The 16040-nt window shown below is 41.4% G+C and overlaps 1 protein-coding gene across 3 annotated transcripts in view; it reads left to right on the top strand.

Moving 5' to 3' along the window:
- The first annotated feature begins 823 nt into the window (after positions 1-823).
- The window catches only part of MALT1 (MALT1 paracaspase), a 28502-nt gene continuing 13285 nt past the window's right edge, over positions 824-16040 (top strand). The window contains exons 1-10 of one of the 3 annotated variants that reach the window (XM_084304561.1): positions 824-1065; positions 2284-2450; positions 5357-5478; positions 6223-6373; positions 7290-7468; positions 8030-8126; positions 8869-8901; positions 9283-9309; positions 10385-10417; positions 12358-12561. In XM_084304561.1, the coding sequence (XP_084160687.1) occupies positions 905-1065; positions 2284-2450; positions 5357-5478; positions 6223-6373; positions 7290-7468; positions 8030-8126; positions 8869-8901; positions 9283-9309; positions 10385-10417; positions 12358-12561 (1174 nt within the window). In that variant the 5' untranslated portion in view covers positions 824-904. The remainder of the gene's footprint in view (positions 1066-2283; positions 2451-5356; positions 5479-6222; positions 6374-7289; positions 7469-8029; positions 8127-8868; positions 8902-9282; positions 9310-10384; positions 10418-12357; positions 12562-16040) is intronic. The other 2 variants (XM_084304562.1, XM_084304563.1) reach the window with 2 other exon arrangements.

The raw sequence follows: 16040 nt of genomic DNA, 5'->3' as shown, positions 1-16040 counted from the left end.
ATTAACAGTGCGTGAAGAAGCCACTCCATGCAAATTCAGGTCCAAATAAATGGCTTGTTTTTCAGAGGTGCTGGACCCCACAGAAGCCAAGGGGAGATGCTGTGCTGTTAGCAGCTCTGCAGGCAGGTGTGTGTCTCTGTGCAGCTCTGACTAGTGCCGGGCACGAGACAACCAGCTACATGCACAGCTGATGGATTTGGTCTCCACATTGCGCTACTGCAGCCACCGGCCTCCAGTTTGCACACAGGGACATCGGGGCAGGCTTGCAGCTACGCAGGGAAACACTGCAGAGTATGGGCGGTCACACCTGAGTGCTCGGTCACTGATTAAAAATGGTAGTAGGAGTAATTTCTAAGACACTTTCAGCCCACTTTGAGCAACCTGTAGCTCCGGGAAGATGCGAATTCACCTCACACCGTGCCCGCGCTCGCCTCACGGCGCTGGAGCAGGGACTCGGGGGCCTCCCCTCAGCGGCAGCTCCCGCCCCCGCCGGGACCCCGGCTCCCGGGGACGGAGCGTGAGGCGGGGAGCGCTGCGGCCGGGCCAAACGCCTGCTGCCTGCTGCCAGCTCCCCGCTTTGGCTCGCCCCACCGCCCTGCCCGGCCGCGCTCCCTCCACAGGGGAGCTGCTCCCCGGCCGACCCCGGCTGCACGCGGTGTTTTTTGGCCGCGGCATCGCTCTGCCTCACGACGGGGCGCCAACGCCCCACCGCTCCCCTCGGGCCGCCGGCAGCGAACCGCGCCCGGGGCAGGCGGCCCCCTGCGGGGGTCCGGGCGGTGCCAGGCGGTACCGGGACGGGGCCGGGCGGTACCGGGACGCCGGCGGCGGGGGCCGGGCCGTGCGGCTGCGCTGGGCGCGTCCTTCCGGGCGGGAGCACCGCCCCGGCGGAGGCAGCAGCGGGGCGATGTCGGAGCCGCCGCGCAGCCCGCCGGGCTCCCTTCCCCTCAGCCGCCTGGCCGAGCCGGTGCTGCGGCGGCTCAGCGAGCTGCTGGACCGGGCGGCGCCCGGCAAGGGCTGGCGGGACCTGGCGCAGCGAGCGGGGAGCCGCGGCAGGGTCCGCCTGAGGTGAGGGCGCTGCCCGCTGCGGGGAGCCGGGCGGGGGCGCGGGGCAGGGGCCGCTGGCGAGGGGGCGAGGCGGGCGGGGCTCGCCCTGCTGCCCGGCGCCTGGGCGAGCCTCCCGGGGCAGGGCGGCGGCGGGCGGCGGGCCCCGAGCCCCGGCAGCAGCCAGCACCGAGCGCCTCCCGCCCCGCGCCCCCGCCGCAGGTGCGCGGCCGCTGCTGCCTGCGGGGCGGCTCCGCTGTCTGGGGGCGTTGAGCGGCGCTTCCTGCCCGGGTCACGCTCGGCGCGGCGCTTCCTGCTCGTGTCGCTCTCGTGCAGAGGGTAGAGCCTGGAGGGGGAAATAACAGAAAGGCGGCCCGAGCGCAGCGCTGAAGGTGCGCTGCGAAGACGTTTCCTTTCCCTGGGGCGGTCATTTGTTGCTACGGGGAAACACCCCGAGACCAGCAGCACGACGCCCTCGAGAGGCCTGGTGCTGCGTTTCTGTGCCCGTGTTACCCAGCGAAATGCAACGAGGCTCTTGATAAGGGAGAGTGGGAAAGTGTCCTGCCTCCAGGTTCGTGTGGCACTGGGATTTAATGAAGGAAACGTTGATGAAGCTTTTTAGCGGTAATGCATAAACTTGCGTTCCCTTTCCATAAGTACTCATTCCCTTATCATCTGTGTTGTTTCAGTCTGCTGAGAACAAAAGCACGTGAAGTCATAAAACTGAAGTTTAAAAGCGGGAAAGTTTATAGCTGGCCATAAATTTATTGGAGCTGTCAGCTGTAGCTGTAGCCGTGTGTGCAGCAGCGAAGCTGCCGCGGTTGCCTGTTTTAACAGCTACTCTGCAGATCTAAGTCTTCCTGGGCTTTCAAGTTAGAGTCTGACTCAGTTTTTACCGCTTCTGAATTAGGCACATGAAAACGAAAGGTGCTGTACTTGTTTTTCTGCTGAGACTTAGAAAATAAAAAAATTGGAAGATTTCTCAGTATGTTTGGTCAGAATTGTTAGGTACAAACATCTCTTGTTTTACAGCATACAACTTACTAATTTCTGTCTGTGGAAGTGCTGCTATATAACCTCTGGACTCCTGAAACCTGAAGGAAATACTCCGAAAAAGCCCAGATCAGCTACGATTTTCCCATCTCATTTGTTTGTTTTGGTCTCAAACTGATTTTTCATAATCTAGGTCCTTTTTGAGAAAGAGTATTAAGAAGGTCTAAGCCATGTCTTATTATTTTGTAGCCCTCTCGATTTAGAACAATGTTCCCTCAAAGTCCTGGAGCCAGAAGGAAGTCCAAGCTGGAGTCTCCTGAAGCTGCTGGGTGATAGGGGTTGCACTGTGGTGGAACTGGTGGAGTTCCTGCAGGCCCTGGAGCATACAGAGGCTCTCCAGTGCCTCAGCTATTCAGGTCAGTTCTGGTTCGTGCTTTCAGTGAAACTAGGCATTTTCCACTGGAAACACTGAAGTATTTGTTTTCTATAATAAATAAAAACATTTTTTTGTTGTTGTTGAATTCTAGTAACTGGTATCATTTATATGATTCTGAGATTAAAAGTAGGCTAAGTAGGTAAGCAGGCTTAATGCAGTCTTGTAAGCTTGGACTTTGCTGCATCGATGTGACAGGTGCTGTCATTTGCTCTGCTAACTTGTATTAAACTGGGGCTTTGGGAGATGCTTATAGAACTGCAGTGGTTGAGTTAGAAAGGCAAGTAGCATTGCCAGCCATCTGTTTAGGCTACAGGTTTTGAGAACTTCAGTTCATAGCTTACCCTGATTGAAAGGGAATTGTTCAATTAGCACCAGTTCTGTTGTGTATTGGATCCATTCCAACTAGCTAATTGGGCAGAGAGGCTAACCTAGCAGCGAACTAGATTATTTTCTGCTAACGCATTCAGTTTGCTGCTTCTCAAAAATTGCAGAAGTGTGGACAATGCAAGGGCATGCATGGGTAAGACCATGTAGACCAAGTGCTTCTTGTAGAGTACAAGTATAGTCCTTCAGGATGTGGTAAAATTCGGTCTACTAGGAAGTTACAAAAGCCCCTCATGAAAGTGGGGATTGGGAATGATACTAGCAAGCTCTTTGCCGTACTGATAGTTGTTCTTCTTTTCTTTGGACAGCATGAGAACTGAAGCAATGGACTTAGAACTACTATTAAGACAACAGTGGAATTTTTCAGGTTAACTAGTAGTAGCAATGCTTTGCAGCCATTTCATCTAGTTAAGGCGGCTGATTTTTACTCTGCTAGGAGCACCATGGTTCGTTGAATGAACAAAGAAGTGTTGGTGTATCTTTGTAATCATTCAGAAAATTAAGCCAGATGTTTTGTTTTTTAACACATTAAATTCTGTAATGTTTGCAGGAAGTAGCTATATAATGCTGAGTGAATGACAGGAAAATAACTGAAACTGAAGAAATTATGAATCAGTTTTCTTAGAACTTGTTTGTAACAACTCTAAGGAGTACAAGATATTGATCTTTCAGATGACTTGCTTTTCTCAGCTACTTTCTTAAGAGATGTTAGTGATGCAAATCAGGAGAGATTAAAAAAATAGAAATGGAAGTCTTTGGAAAGTGCAAAGCCCTTTAAATTGATATTGTAAACATCCTACTTGTCTTGTTTAATATGAGGTGATTGTGATAATATTGTTTAATATTAGGTGATTGTGAACGACTTAATATGCTTCCTTTAACTCAGAAAAACAGCAGAGGAAGTATTAAATGAAAAACTGAAGTATCCATCTCTGGAGCTAAGCTCTAGAGGGAAAATGTTTTATGGAAAGATAGACAAGGAGCTTTCAAGTCCTGTAGCTAGTTTGGAGTAGACCCCTGTGCACTCAACTATTTTAGAATAAGATTCTGTATGGAGGAAGCTAACATAGCCTGCTTCCCTGCTAGACAAAGACCCTGTGATTTCTATATGACACAGAATCTCTGTTTCGGTCTAACCACATGTGTTTCTGCTCAAGTTTCAGCCTGTTGATCAAATCATTACAGTTTCTTTCCTCAAGCATTCTCTGTTAGGAAAAAGTCCCCATGTGTGACTAAGCTATTGAACGCAAGTGGGGAGTTGGGAGGGGAAGCAGACAAAAAGAAAACTCCTGATAGAGTGTAGTAAGAAGGCTTGGAGCAAATTATAATCTTGAGCCTTGTACTGGGATGTTTGCAATCTCTTTGCAGCTATTTTTGCTTGCAGCTTCTGTTTAGTTTACATTACTCTCTAAAATTATTCCCCCCCCCCAGTCTGGGATGCTGCTTCTGTACCAAACTGCGCTTTCAGCTTCTGCAAAGTGTGTTCCTTTTAAATAGTAATAAGGAACCTACTTTCTTCCAATACAAGGAAATAGACTGACTCTAATAAAAATGAAATATTAAATATGAATACCTATTTTGTATCTGATTGTTAATTTCAGAGAATAATGAAAAGGTAATGAAGTGCCTCTGTGCCGTTCGCTGTTTCTGTACTTGGCCAGAGGTGCGTATATTCTTTGTCAGCACCTTGAGGTTAAACTTTCTGTTCTGCAAATAACTTTTTTTTCCCCCCTTTTCTTCCCATGACCTTGGTTGTAACAGTGGATCTGCTTTGGGGGTTGTACTGTAATTAGATCTCTGGAATGGTCTAGGTTAAGAAAACAACTGGATCGTATCAGACTGGTGTCAGAATTTCACTCACACTATTTCCTGGCAGTTAAAATCTGAAGTGGAAAATTTTACCTTGCAGCCTAGTAAAAAGAAAGCCCCAGCCCTGTGCTCTACAGGAGCAAAAGCCATTAAAGAAACTAACGTTGGCTATTAAGTTGCATGAGCAATACCTGAAAAACTCAGTATGTTGTAGTTAAACAAGGTTTTACTATTTTGAACGCTCCCTCAGGCTGTGCCTTGTCTCATATCTGAAGTTTAACAACTCAAAGAAATCATTTGGTGTGAGCAAACTCCATAAGGTGTATTGTGGGAATACTCCTCCCAGAAGGAAACTGTGATGCCATTGGAAGTACTGTTTGCTATAGTGAGTAGAGAGCAAGAGGTGATGGAAGTTTCCAGAAATTAAAACATCAGTCATCTCCTGTAAATCTTTAATAAAATTCCATAGAGTGCTGATTGATTCGCGTGTGGATTTTGTGAAATGGAAGACAATTTTGAATGTCTTAGAATTAACTAAATGAAACTGTTTCATTTCACACAGTAAAAATAGATTACTTTCAAGTATAATTAATGACAGAAACTTTCTTTGCTTGGAAGATAATTTAAGCACAAATTTAAATGGTTGAGTTGTATTTCTTAATCACTTTTCTATGTCTAAATTCTTTTTTAAAGGTATAAAGATTGTTATACAGCCAGACTCTCAAGCAGTGCTCTCCGGCCAGATTGTCAAGCTGTGTTGCTGGGCAACAGGACACCCATTTGTACATTACCAGTGGTTCAAACAGGAAAAAGAGGTAATAGGGGGAAAAAAAAAAAAAATATATATATATATATACACACACATGTATGTATATAAAATTGGTGAAAAGAATAGGTAATGACTACATAAACTAGCTTATGGTATTCCTGGTGTTAGATGGGAATTTCTCTCCAAAATTTTTTGAAGGCTGTTACCCTTAATTATAAGGGGAGATGCTTGCTTCACCTACTAATAAAAATAAAAGTTGAATAAATGCTATAACGACCCGACCAAGAAATTTCACACCCTGAGGAGAAACTGCTGCAGTGGAATAAATGTCAGTCACCGTTGGCTTTAGACAGATGGAAACTGGTTCCAAAGACTGAGCAATTGAAGGCCTGAACACAAGTGTGTCACAGACTTGGGTAAAATACCAGAGTGTATGTGAGCTAGTATCTCTGGAGTGTGAACGGAAGCAGTAATGCCCATATTTCTTGTCCTGATTATCTTCCTAGAAAATAAATAATATCAGGAAGGGTTATTTAACCAGCTTAAATGCTCAGAATCCTCTTAAATAGGCGCACATGAATAATGCCTAGAAGAAAGTCCCTCTCTAAGCTACCAAGCGTGTAGAGCAAGATTTTCTCATTCAAAATTTTTAAGCAAGTACGGAAGTTGAGGCTGCTGTTAATAAATATTCTAATACTGAGGAGTTGATGAATAAATATTCTAATGTTTGATCCTAGTTTAGCTTAAATCAAACTAAATCAAAGTATTTCTTGGTTCGTGTGTGATTCAGGTTCCCTATGGTAATTCTCCAGAACTGGTTTTGAATCCAGTGAAAGTAAACGATGCTGGCTTCTACATCTGTCGAGTGAACAGTGAATCTTCATTTGCGTTCAGTCAGTGGGCACGACTGGAAGTTTGCGATCTCCAGGGTGCATCTCACAGTGAGTGGCAGAAGCTTTTTATAGCGGGACATCTCCGTGTGGATTGTACCTTGAAGCTGAAGTCTTTTTTTTTGCGTTCGAGTGAGCATTTATTGGACAAATATGGTCTTCTGAAAGTCTGCCTTCCTGCTTGTTAGAGAAACTCAGGTCCCCGTCACTGTCTTGCGCAGACATGAGAGAAGGATGATTAAAAGGGTGATACTCAATTATTGTGCTCTTGTACTGGCTATAAAAGCAGAAGAGAAACAAAGTTCCACAATAGGGGCCTTTCGAGGAGTCTTATAAAAAGGAGAGAGAGGGACTCTACTGGGTAGATAATGTTAGGATAAATGGGAATGGTCTTAAACTAATAGAGGATAGATTTAGATTAGACATTAGGAAGAAATGGCAGGGGTGTTGGAACTGGGTGAACTTTAAGGCCCCTTCCAACCCAAGCCATTCTATGATTTTATGAATAGCGGATAAGAATAGGTGGAAAACAGTGTCTTGGAATCCTTTGAATTCCTAAAGGATTCTTGTACCAGAAAAATCAATTTTTTTTTATTTTTTTTTAACCTGAGCCCTGTAACCTGTTAGTGTGTTTACACACGCAGTCCTTTATGCATGTTTGTCCTATGGGTTCTAGTCTGATAATCAGGAATTTTTGTCCACTGCCTATCTGTTTGCTGCCAGTCTGAGAATAAAGATACTGGGTAAAGAAGAACCTAATGAGTTTCAGTGCTTTCCTGGCCACTAGAAAAAAGTCCTACCTTATACAGAAGCTCATAGCACTTGTATGCTTAAAGCCTGGACACGTAAGCAAACCTAGATTCTGTGGAAATGGAGTGAGGGTTAACTGTACTACAAGTAAACAAGACAAGCACACTGACAGATGGAAAAGTTTCTTTCCTGTCATTGTTTCCTTTGTTTTTTGAAGGGAGCTTAATTAGTTTGCCTGAAAAGAAGATATGCATTTGTATTCAGCCTCAGCCACAAAACTTGACAGTGGGAGATGCTTTGGTATTAGAATGCAGAGCTGTTGGAAACCCAATTCCTCAATATCAGTGGTTCAGAAATGGATTTCCCTTGGCAAATGGGAGCAAGAATGTCTACATGGTAAGTTACTGCAGAGTGCTCTTGGGGGGTTAATATGTAATCACCTTTAGCTTATCATATAAAGCTTCCTTGAAGAAAATAACTTCTTCATAGCCTTGATAACCTTTTATGCAAATACAGTTTCTAAGTAGCTATCCTGTTTTGTTACTCAAATGCCAATATAGCTCTGAGGCTCCAGGGTGCAGAATTGTAATCCTGAAGGTGTTCCAGGTGGTGGTCATGGGGTGGACAGCTACAGTGTATTTTGAGTTAGAGAGGTTTATTTACATAATAAAGATGAAGTACCAGTAAAAGTGAAAGCTTGTATTTCTATCCCAGACTGCAAAGCTCTGTGATTTGTAAGAGCTGCTACATTTAATGCTTAAAGTATCTCAGGCCTGTTATGTGGATTTGCAGTCTTTCTTCAATTCTTGAAAGCATTTCTAGAATGTATGCTGTTCAGCTTTCTGTAGAATGAGGGTATCAGAAAATTGTGGAATTGTTTAGGTTTTGCTTTTAATTTTTACTGTTTTATCTGGGGGCCTGGGGCCTGGCAGGATGACTATGATTGTGCTCACATAGGTAACTTGTGTGGACATGGAACATGGGGGAACATATTGGTGTCACGTGTTCAATGACCAGGAAGACCAAGACAGCAAGAAGATAGAAGTTGTTGTAGGTAAGGAGTTTTTCAGTTTGATAGAGGTCAGTTGATTTACCAATTTCTTCTCTATCACCAGAATTTGCTTTTCAGACTTCTAGTATTAAGCCAAGCACATAATCTTCTATATTTTTAGTGCATCCCTTTGTTAAAATAGTGTTGCTTGCTGACAGCAGAGGCAGTTTTACAGTTCTGTAAGTTATAAAGTGCTTTGGGTTTTTAAGGTAGCTAGCATAGAAATGCTACCGCTTTTTGGCATTGCTAGTATGAATGTAGCTTGACAACAGATGGTGAGCTGTTTTCTTTATATTTTTGTTTCTGACAACAGTTTAAACCTTGATTTCATTAACATCTTGTTAGTGATTTGAACTGTGTTACACTGAGCTCTTTAGCAATTGGGGCAGGTGAGATTATTCACAGCAAGTGAAATAAATGGATATAACACTGTTTAGGGCATGTGCATGTATTTGCAGTAAACTAAAGAAGAGAAGATCTGTTTATATAGCTTCTATATTTATCTGGGACTACTATTGCATAATTCATATGAAAAGTTCTTTCCTATCCTAAGAACATTCTAGTACTGCTGAATTTTAGTAATAATTACTGTACAGTATCACAGTCAGTGCTGAAAGATTTATACTGCTGTAAAATGAGCCAGATTACAGAGAAGCTTGGAAGTGACTTTTTTCTTCCATTTTATGTGCTAACTCTCATAACTGAGAGCAATTGTCTTCCAATTTCCCCCCGCTTAAAACACAAGGAAGGAAATCTATGGCAGTGGAGTGCACAGAAGGTAAAGTAACTCTTTAGTTGTCAATCAATTTTTAAAGATTAATTATTGGGATGATTTATTACTAAGTGCATTGCTGAAAAGCATATGTGGGTTAAGAGCTTCAGTGTGCTTTAAAACACTGATGTGTGATGTAACATTTCTTCTGCACGTGCTTCTCTCTTTGCCTTGATAGCATGATCTAAAGCTTGGGGGGGTGGGGGAGGAGGGAAAGCAAGATTTCTTTTGCAATATTCATTTTTGTACTGTTTTTGTGCCCTGCACTTATAATTTCGTTTAAAACACAAAAGATGTTGAGAGATATAGATATATTAATTATATATATTAATAGCATATGTATTTTTGCATCTTGTTTAAACTATGAATTGGTGCATTTCTTCACAGAAGATCTAAGTGATCTTCAAAAAACAGGTAAGTGTTATGTTTTGAAAAGCTTTAATTTCACATCTTCATTTCATGTTACAATTCACTGAAGCCTAGCTCAGTTACAATATTTAGTTTACATTATTTGGATGTGTTTTATAACTGGGGATTTATTAGTGACAGGTAGGGGCAGTACCACTTTCTGGTCCCAATAAACAAACTTGTAGATAAGCAATGAACCATAGAGTTGCTTTTCAAAATCACACAAAGCTGCTCTTTTATACTACATACATACTTATGTAAATACAGAAGAAATTGTGTTTTGTTTTCTTGTCCGTGGCTTTGTTGGGCTGTAAGTTTTACTATGTTGCTGCTTTTTCAGATGATTACAGTGAATGAAGTATAAGATGTCTGGCTGTCACCAATGATAGATGGATTTATGAAATAGACCAACTCAATGTTGGAGTGAGCTCATGTGACTTGAAGCCTGTTTGATATTTATTATAGAAACAAATTCTGAAATAATACCCTATCAGGGATTATCTCTGATAGGGTTCCTAAAATATCAAATCACAGAAGTCATAATTTCCTGGGTTAGACATCAAAGATATGTTTACTTCTGCTAAGGCTTAGTCACTGAAAGATAGTTCAGTAGTGTTGTTGTGACATGCTATCCAGAGTTAGGCTTTGCAGGGCATTGGCTTTACCATTCCTCTGTGAAGTACGAAATAAAAGATTTTGCACATATTCAATTGTCATCTCTGCTACTATCTCCATCTTACATATCTGCATTTCATTTGGAGAATATGAACTCTCAGACATTACTGAAAATGCTGACATACAGTTTGTAAAATTTAAAATAATACCACAAGTTTCTAACATTTCTTAATAAATAGGACTAGCTATTCATATCCTACTGGGGTATGTTTGCTATAGGTCAAAGAAATCAGGTAAATAACAGCAACAAAAAAGCATTTTTATTTTCTTAAAACCAGTGAAGAAATTAAGTTATTAAAGCCTTCCTAGTAGACTGTTGCTTTATGGAACATGCAGTTCATTTTCTGTTGCTGACAACTATGATTGTACTTAATGATGATCTGTTCTTGTAATTGATTTCTTGCAGACCTACAAGAACAATCAAATGACAGACCTTTTGGTAAGTAGTTTTGTGGTTGTAATGAACGCTTTTATTTCTTATCTAGGAGGTAATGTTGCTTCTGAATTTTGCTTCTTCTGTCATTGCTTATGAAATAACTTGTGAAATAGCTGCAGGGAGGAAGACGCCTGCATTTCTATAGCCCTTTATAATGTTTGGTTGCCCTTTAAGTAGTAAGCTGTGATGAAGGCACCAGATTTTTAGTGACTTGGTGGAGTGTCTATGACTTCTCGCCTGTTTCAGTTTACGGTTATAAATTCCTCTGGCTGTGACCTTAACAAGTGTGTTACACCATTATTTTGAATACTTCTGTGGTTGGAGATCATGGCATTAGGGTGAGGTGAGTAAAGGGATTGGTGTTGTCTGCTAAGAGAGTATGTTGTGCCTGCAAACTCAGCTTCAACTGTGCACAGTGCGTGGAGGCATTGATCCTGAGCTGCAGCTTGCTGAGGTAGATGGATAAGGATAGGTGTTTTGAAGAACATTTGGTGGGTTTTTTTTAATCACATTCTTCACATTGCATCATAGATTTGACTGTGGTCAGGCGAGTTGACTTCTTCAGTGCCAAACCAGGTGGAAGGGTTGCCAGACTATGTCAAAATCTTACTTCTCTCAGGCTCATCAGCATGAGGGGGAGTGTAAGTGCAGTTCTGGCTCATCTTTTCTAAATTGTATAGCAAACTCACGCTTTTAAAAGTATTTTTCAACATCAGTCTTCTACTGTCACTATACATCTTTCTCTGCCATTAAAATAGTCCATGCTGTTCAAGACCTTGAAGGTTTTTCAGCTGTAAGAATGTTAAAAGCAAGTTGGGAATCTTGCTAAAGGAATTGAAATGTTAGATGCTGAGGCTATGGACAAAGGCTGTCTCCTGGTTAGTGGGGTTACAGGCTCTGAAGCAGATTTGGGGCAGTCATATGATCCTATTTGCAACCAGAGCAGTAGGACAAAAATTCCTGTTAGAGAGGAGAAGTAACAAATAAACCAGAGGAGAAGTGCCTTACTTTGAATAAATGCCTTTCTGTACCTTGGTGTAAAATTTTTGGATAAAAATGAGACTACCTGTCTCTGAAGCACTTCTGTCAATGTAGATTTTTTTTTCTTTTGTTTCATAGCTGCTCTGTTTCCTCGGGACAGAAATACTTCTGGCTGTGTTAAAATCATCATGAATATATCTCAGGATATAAGAACATTGTTAGACTTCCCTCCCAGTTTTGTAAATTCATCTTCTCTCAGTTTTTAACTACAGCAACAGAAGAAGAGGCCCAAAGAGAAGGGACCTTTTGTTTAGCAACCAAAGAAACCTTAACAAACAGAAAAAAATGACTTTTTACTTCTGACCTAAATAAAGTTTTCTGTTATTTAAGTAAAAGCTTCTACTTCAAACATACTATGTTTTAGCAAGATGTGAATGTAGGAATTGGAGATACGAAAGTGGTCTTTTGTGTGTGGTGGTTTTTTGTTTGCTTTGTTTTATTTTTAAGAAGCACAAGATTTTGTGAATCTGCAGGTTCCTTTCAGTTGTCATAATGCTGGCCTGAGGGGTGGGAGAGGTGGAATATAACCGGCCATACCTTTAGCAACTTGGCGTAAGAATTTCCATGTTTATTAAATTTCTTTCTGTATGGAGGAATTCAGTAATTGTGCTTTCAGGAAAAGTTAAATGACATATAGCCTTAGTGACTCACTTCTTGGTAAATTATCCAGTCTTAAATGCCTCACAGTTCAGATATGTTGACTGTCAGAACATGCTGAAATGTTCTTTGTTCTTTGAATGAGAATTGAGTTAGCTGTATAGCTGATACAGAATGACTTGCAAGTATTGTGCCTGAAGTGAGGTTGGATACTATTGTTGCTTTGATATAAATTAAATTTAAGGTACTGAATCTAGGGAATACAACAAATGTGCTGCTGTTTTGTTTTCCCTTTGTCTTTGCAGCAACAGACAAAGTAGCTCTCTTAATTGGAAATATGAACTACTGGAATCACCCCCGACTCAAGGCTCCAATGGTGGATGTCTATGAATTGACCAACTTGCTAAGACAGATGGATTTCAAAGTTGTTTCTTTGCTGGATCTTACTGAGTCTGAGATGCGAAATGCTGTGGATGAATTTTTGCTTCTCCTCGACAGAGGAGTATATGGTAAGAACAAGTGGGATCCCTTCTGAAGTAGGTCAGTTTCATGACATGAAACACACAAACATCTCGTATCTACCTCTGCCAGTTCCCTGTATGTGACAATAAAACAAACTTCATTGCAAATAGTATGTATGTAGAGTGGGAAAAGTTAAACACACCCACCAGCATCCTTAGACGTTAGTTTAAAAACATTACTGTTACTTTATTATTGGAACAGATAAAATCTTTGCACTTTTTTCTTTAACCACACCTAAAACTGCAGTGTACTTCTGTGTTCGATACTATCAGTGTGTTTGTCTGCCAACAGCTGCTGCATCTGTGTAGTGTGTTTGACAATGTACTCTGCAGAAAATGCGCATTTCTGCTAATCTTACAAGCAAGAGCAAGTGTTGTGTCTTCCGTATTATTGTGTTACAGCTAAGAGCTCGTAGCAGAGTAGTCAAAAATGTGTAACTGCAGTATGCAAGACTACGTGTAGTCTTGAACAGCAGTCTGTGCTGGTCTTAAGAGATCTTTTAAATACCTTCTTCTTAAACACCTTCTCTGTCCTCCTTCCCCCTTTCCTGTGCCTACAAGTTGCTGTTTTGGTTAAGGTTGACCAGCCCCTTGGTGTGTTCAGGTTCCTAGTTTGCATTTCTGCTGAGGAAGTGGGGAACAGCCAGAAGTACAGCATGCAGTATGTTCTGAGCTTGTTCATGGGACTGGGACCTTTCTGTTCATCCTCTGTCTTTCTACTGGCTGTCTACAGACTGCTCTTTACTTCTGGACTTCCATCCTTCTGGAGCTCTTTGGGAGGGGCTGCTGTGCTCTCTTAGTCCTTGCTCACCAGATCTTTAAAGAACAGAGGAAGAGGTGTGCTTTTCTCTGCCTTGACAGACAGTAAGCTGCACTCTGATACCAGGTGTGTTGGGAGTCGGGGGGGAAATCATGTTTTGTTCTCTTTCTGCCAAGTTTTCAGGTTAAGTAGAAATCCTTATTTTTTGGATTGCAGGTTTCTTTCAATTGTCATGATACTGGCCTGGCAAGCACAGAGTTTTTCATAAAGTCTTAAAGAGGGAGTGAAAAAGTTCTCCAAAGCTGTATTTCTACTCCAAACTCAGATACAGCTATTGTTTCACATCTTTGTGGACAGTGTGAATGCAGAGTGTTCTCTGTGCACATTATGTGGGAAACTTAATACGCAGTTACATTGCTTAACCAGGCAACAGCCCTCTAAATTGCACCATCACTTTAATAATTGTTCTGCAACATCTTATCAATACTGGTTTAAGTTACAGGAGTAAAAATTAAGCATACTGAAAGGTGTGTGTTTAACACATCTCTTTTTTTTCCCCTATGTTCTTGTTAATTGGAGTAACATTTATTTATCAGATACCTGTAACATAATATTAATAAGAATTTTAAGCTGTCCTCTACATATTGCGTAGCAGTTGCCTTCTTCTTGGATGAAGAGTAACCAATCAAGTCTGATACATGTTGTGCTGTTATCCACTGATTCTTAGATGATTAGGCAAGACAAAGAATTTATGAATAAGCTTTGAGAGAGAAAGCACAAGGTTGGAACCAGTGGCTGTGCTGGCTGGGACATGATGGAATTGATCCACTCAGCAAAAAACCTTGATGCCTTAGGTGGAAAAGGCCTAGAATGACACAACTTGAATTGGGAAAAAAAAAAATTGTTTTGGTGGGCTCTGAGGAGCGTGCTGCTGAATGCCCCCATCTTTGTCATTTTTCCTAAATGCTGTTTGCATAAATAACTGTAGAAATCCTTTAGAACAGAGATCAGAAAGCTCATCCAATTGTACTGTTTAAATTGCAGAATTTTTATAGTAATATCCAGTCAAGAAAACATTGTTCAATTATTTTTTGTAACACAAGGTCAAGTTATTTCTTAGTATGACTTTTTAAATGGTGTGTTACCTGATGCTCTGTGCAGAACTGGATGATCTGACATTTGGGCATTTACATCGGAGCCAAAACTCGTATGATATGGGGACTAATTATGGCAGTAAAGTTTAGTAGACTTTCTGGTAGCTGTTTTTGGTTTTGTACCCTGGGGGATAGATGGGCTCATGCATTTGAGTGAGCTTTTAGATTCTTGCACCTTCTATTTTTTTTTCTTCTGTAATCGTTGACAAGAATTTAGAAAATAAAGTACTGAAAGGCATTAACAAGTTTCTCACCAGCAACATATGAAAGCTCTTATAAGCCATGTTTTGGCAGTTATATTTTCCCAGCAAGTTGATATTTCTGAAAGAAAAGCAGAGTGTTCTTTCAGTAGTGTTTGACAATAACTATGTTGTGATCGCTTTGTTCTTTCTGGATAGTGTCTACTAATGTCTTAAAGCATATAAAAGATGCTGTCAGGGCACAAATAGATGATGATTTATTGCATTTTTAGTGGGCATAGCTCCAAACAGAAGCATAGCAGATACTCCTGATCAGTCCTTGTTACACATACTCGTGATGCCTAGTATGACATTGGGTAATTGCTGCTTACTGCCAGGAAACTGGCATTTCAGATATTGTTCCTTAAGAGCAAGACTAGTAAACAACATGATGATGATGGTCTCCTCTAATGTTTTAGTTTATGTTGTATTAAATGTAATGTGCAGTTAGTATTCTATCCTACGAAGGAGAAAAGCATGAACCTATATATTTTAAAGACTAAAAATAGTTAGGCTTTTTTCTTTAAAAAAAAAAAAAAAAAAAAAAAAAGCTGCTGATATCACTTAGACGCTGACGTCTGTGAGGAACTTGAGCCTACTTAAAATTGTTGCGCCAAAGTGTCTAATGAGGCCCTCCAAACATGTTTGCTTACTCTGGGTATGCAGAGGTTTATTTCTGATCTTGAGCTCAACAGATTAACTGTTGAAGGTACTTAGGAAAAAAAAACAACACGCTGCAGTTATCCACTCAAGGGAAAAATAAATAAATAAATAAATAAATAAGAAACATAGCTATTTCTGAAATATTCCTATTCATTGGGAAAAGGCTCTGATATATCAGGTTCCTGCCCTTTCCAATACTTTTTCTACTGTAAAAAGACAGCATGCACCTCTATATTCAGTTTGTTTCGGTAGGATGAAGGTCAAGGCACTTCTGCTTTCTTGACTTCGTGTTCCGAGTGCTCTGTAACAACAAAAAATCCTCCTGCACAAATGGCGTTGAGGACAGCTGTCCCAAAGCTGAGAATGGAAATGGCATGAATCTGTGGTGCGTTATCCAGGTATTTTGTAGCTCTGGATGCTTGTCTTTGCTCCCGAGCTTTTTTGCTGGCTGACGGGTGCTTATTTGCAGCTGCCATTCAGAGTGTGCTACAGGAGCCTTGCTGATCTGACATGAAGGAAACAGCCCTCAGGGTGCTTGCAGTCACATGGAGTAAAAACTTCAAGTTGGCATCAATTTTTTTCTCTCTCTGGTATTGTAAAGACAACATGGTATTCTTAGCGTAGGGCCCTGTGAGAATGGAGCTGTGACTG

Source organism: Netta rufina, assembly GCF_964035555.1.
Source record: "Netta rufina genome assembly, chromosome: W".
NCBI lineage: Eukaryota > Metazoa > Chordata > Aves > Anseriformes > Anatidae > Netta > Netta rufina.
Note: the sequence above shows the minus strand (reverse complement) of the source record. Positions and strands in the feature narration are given on the sequence as shown.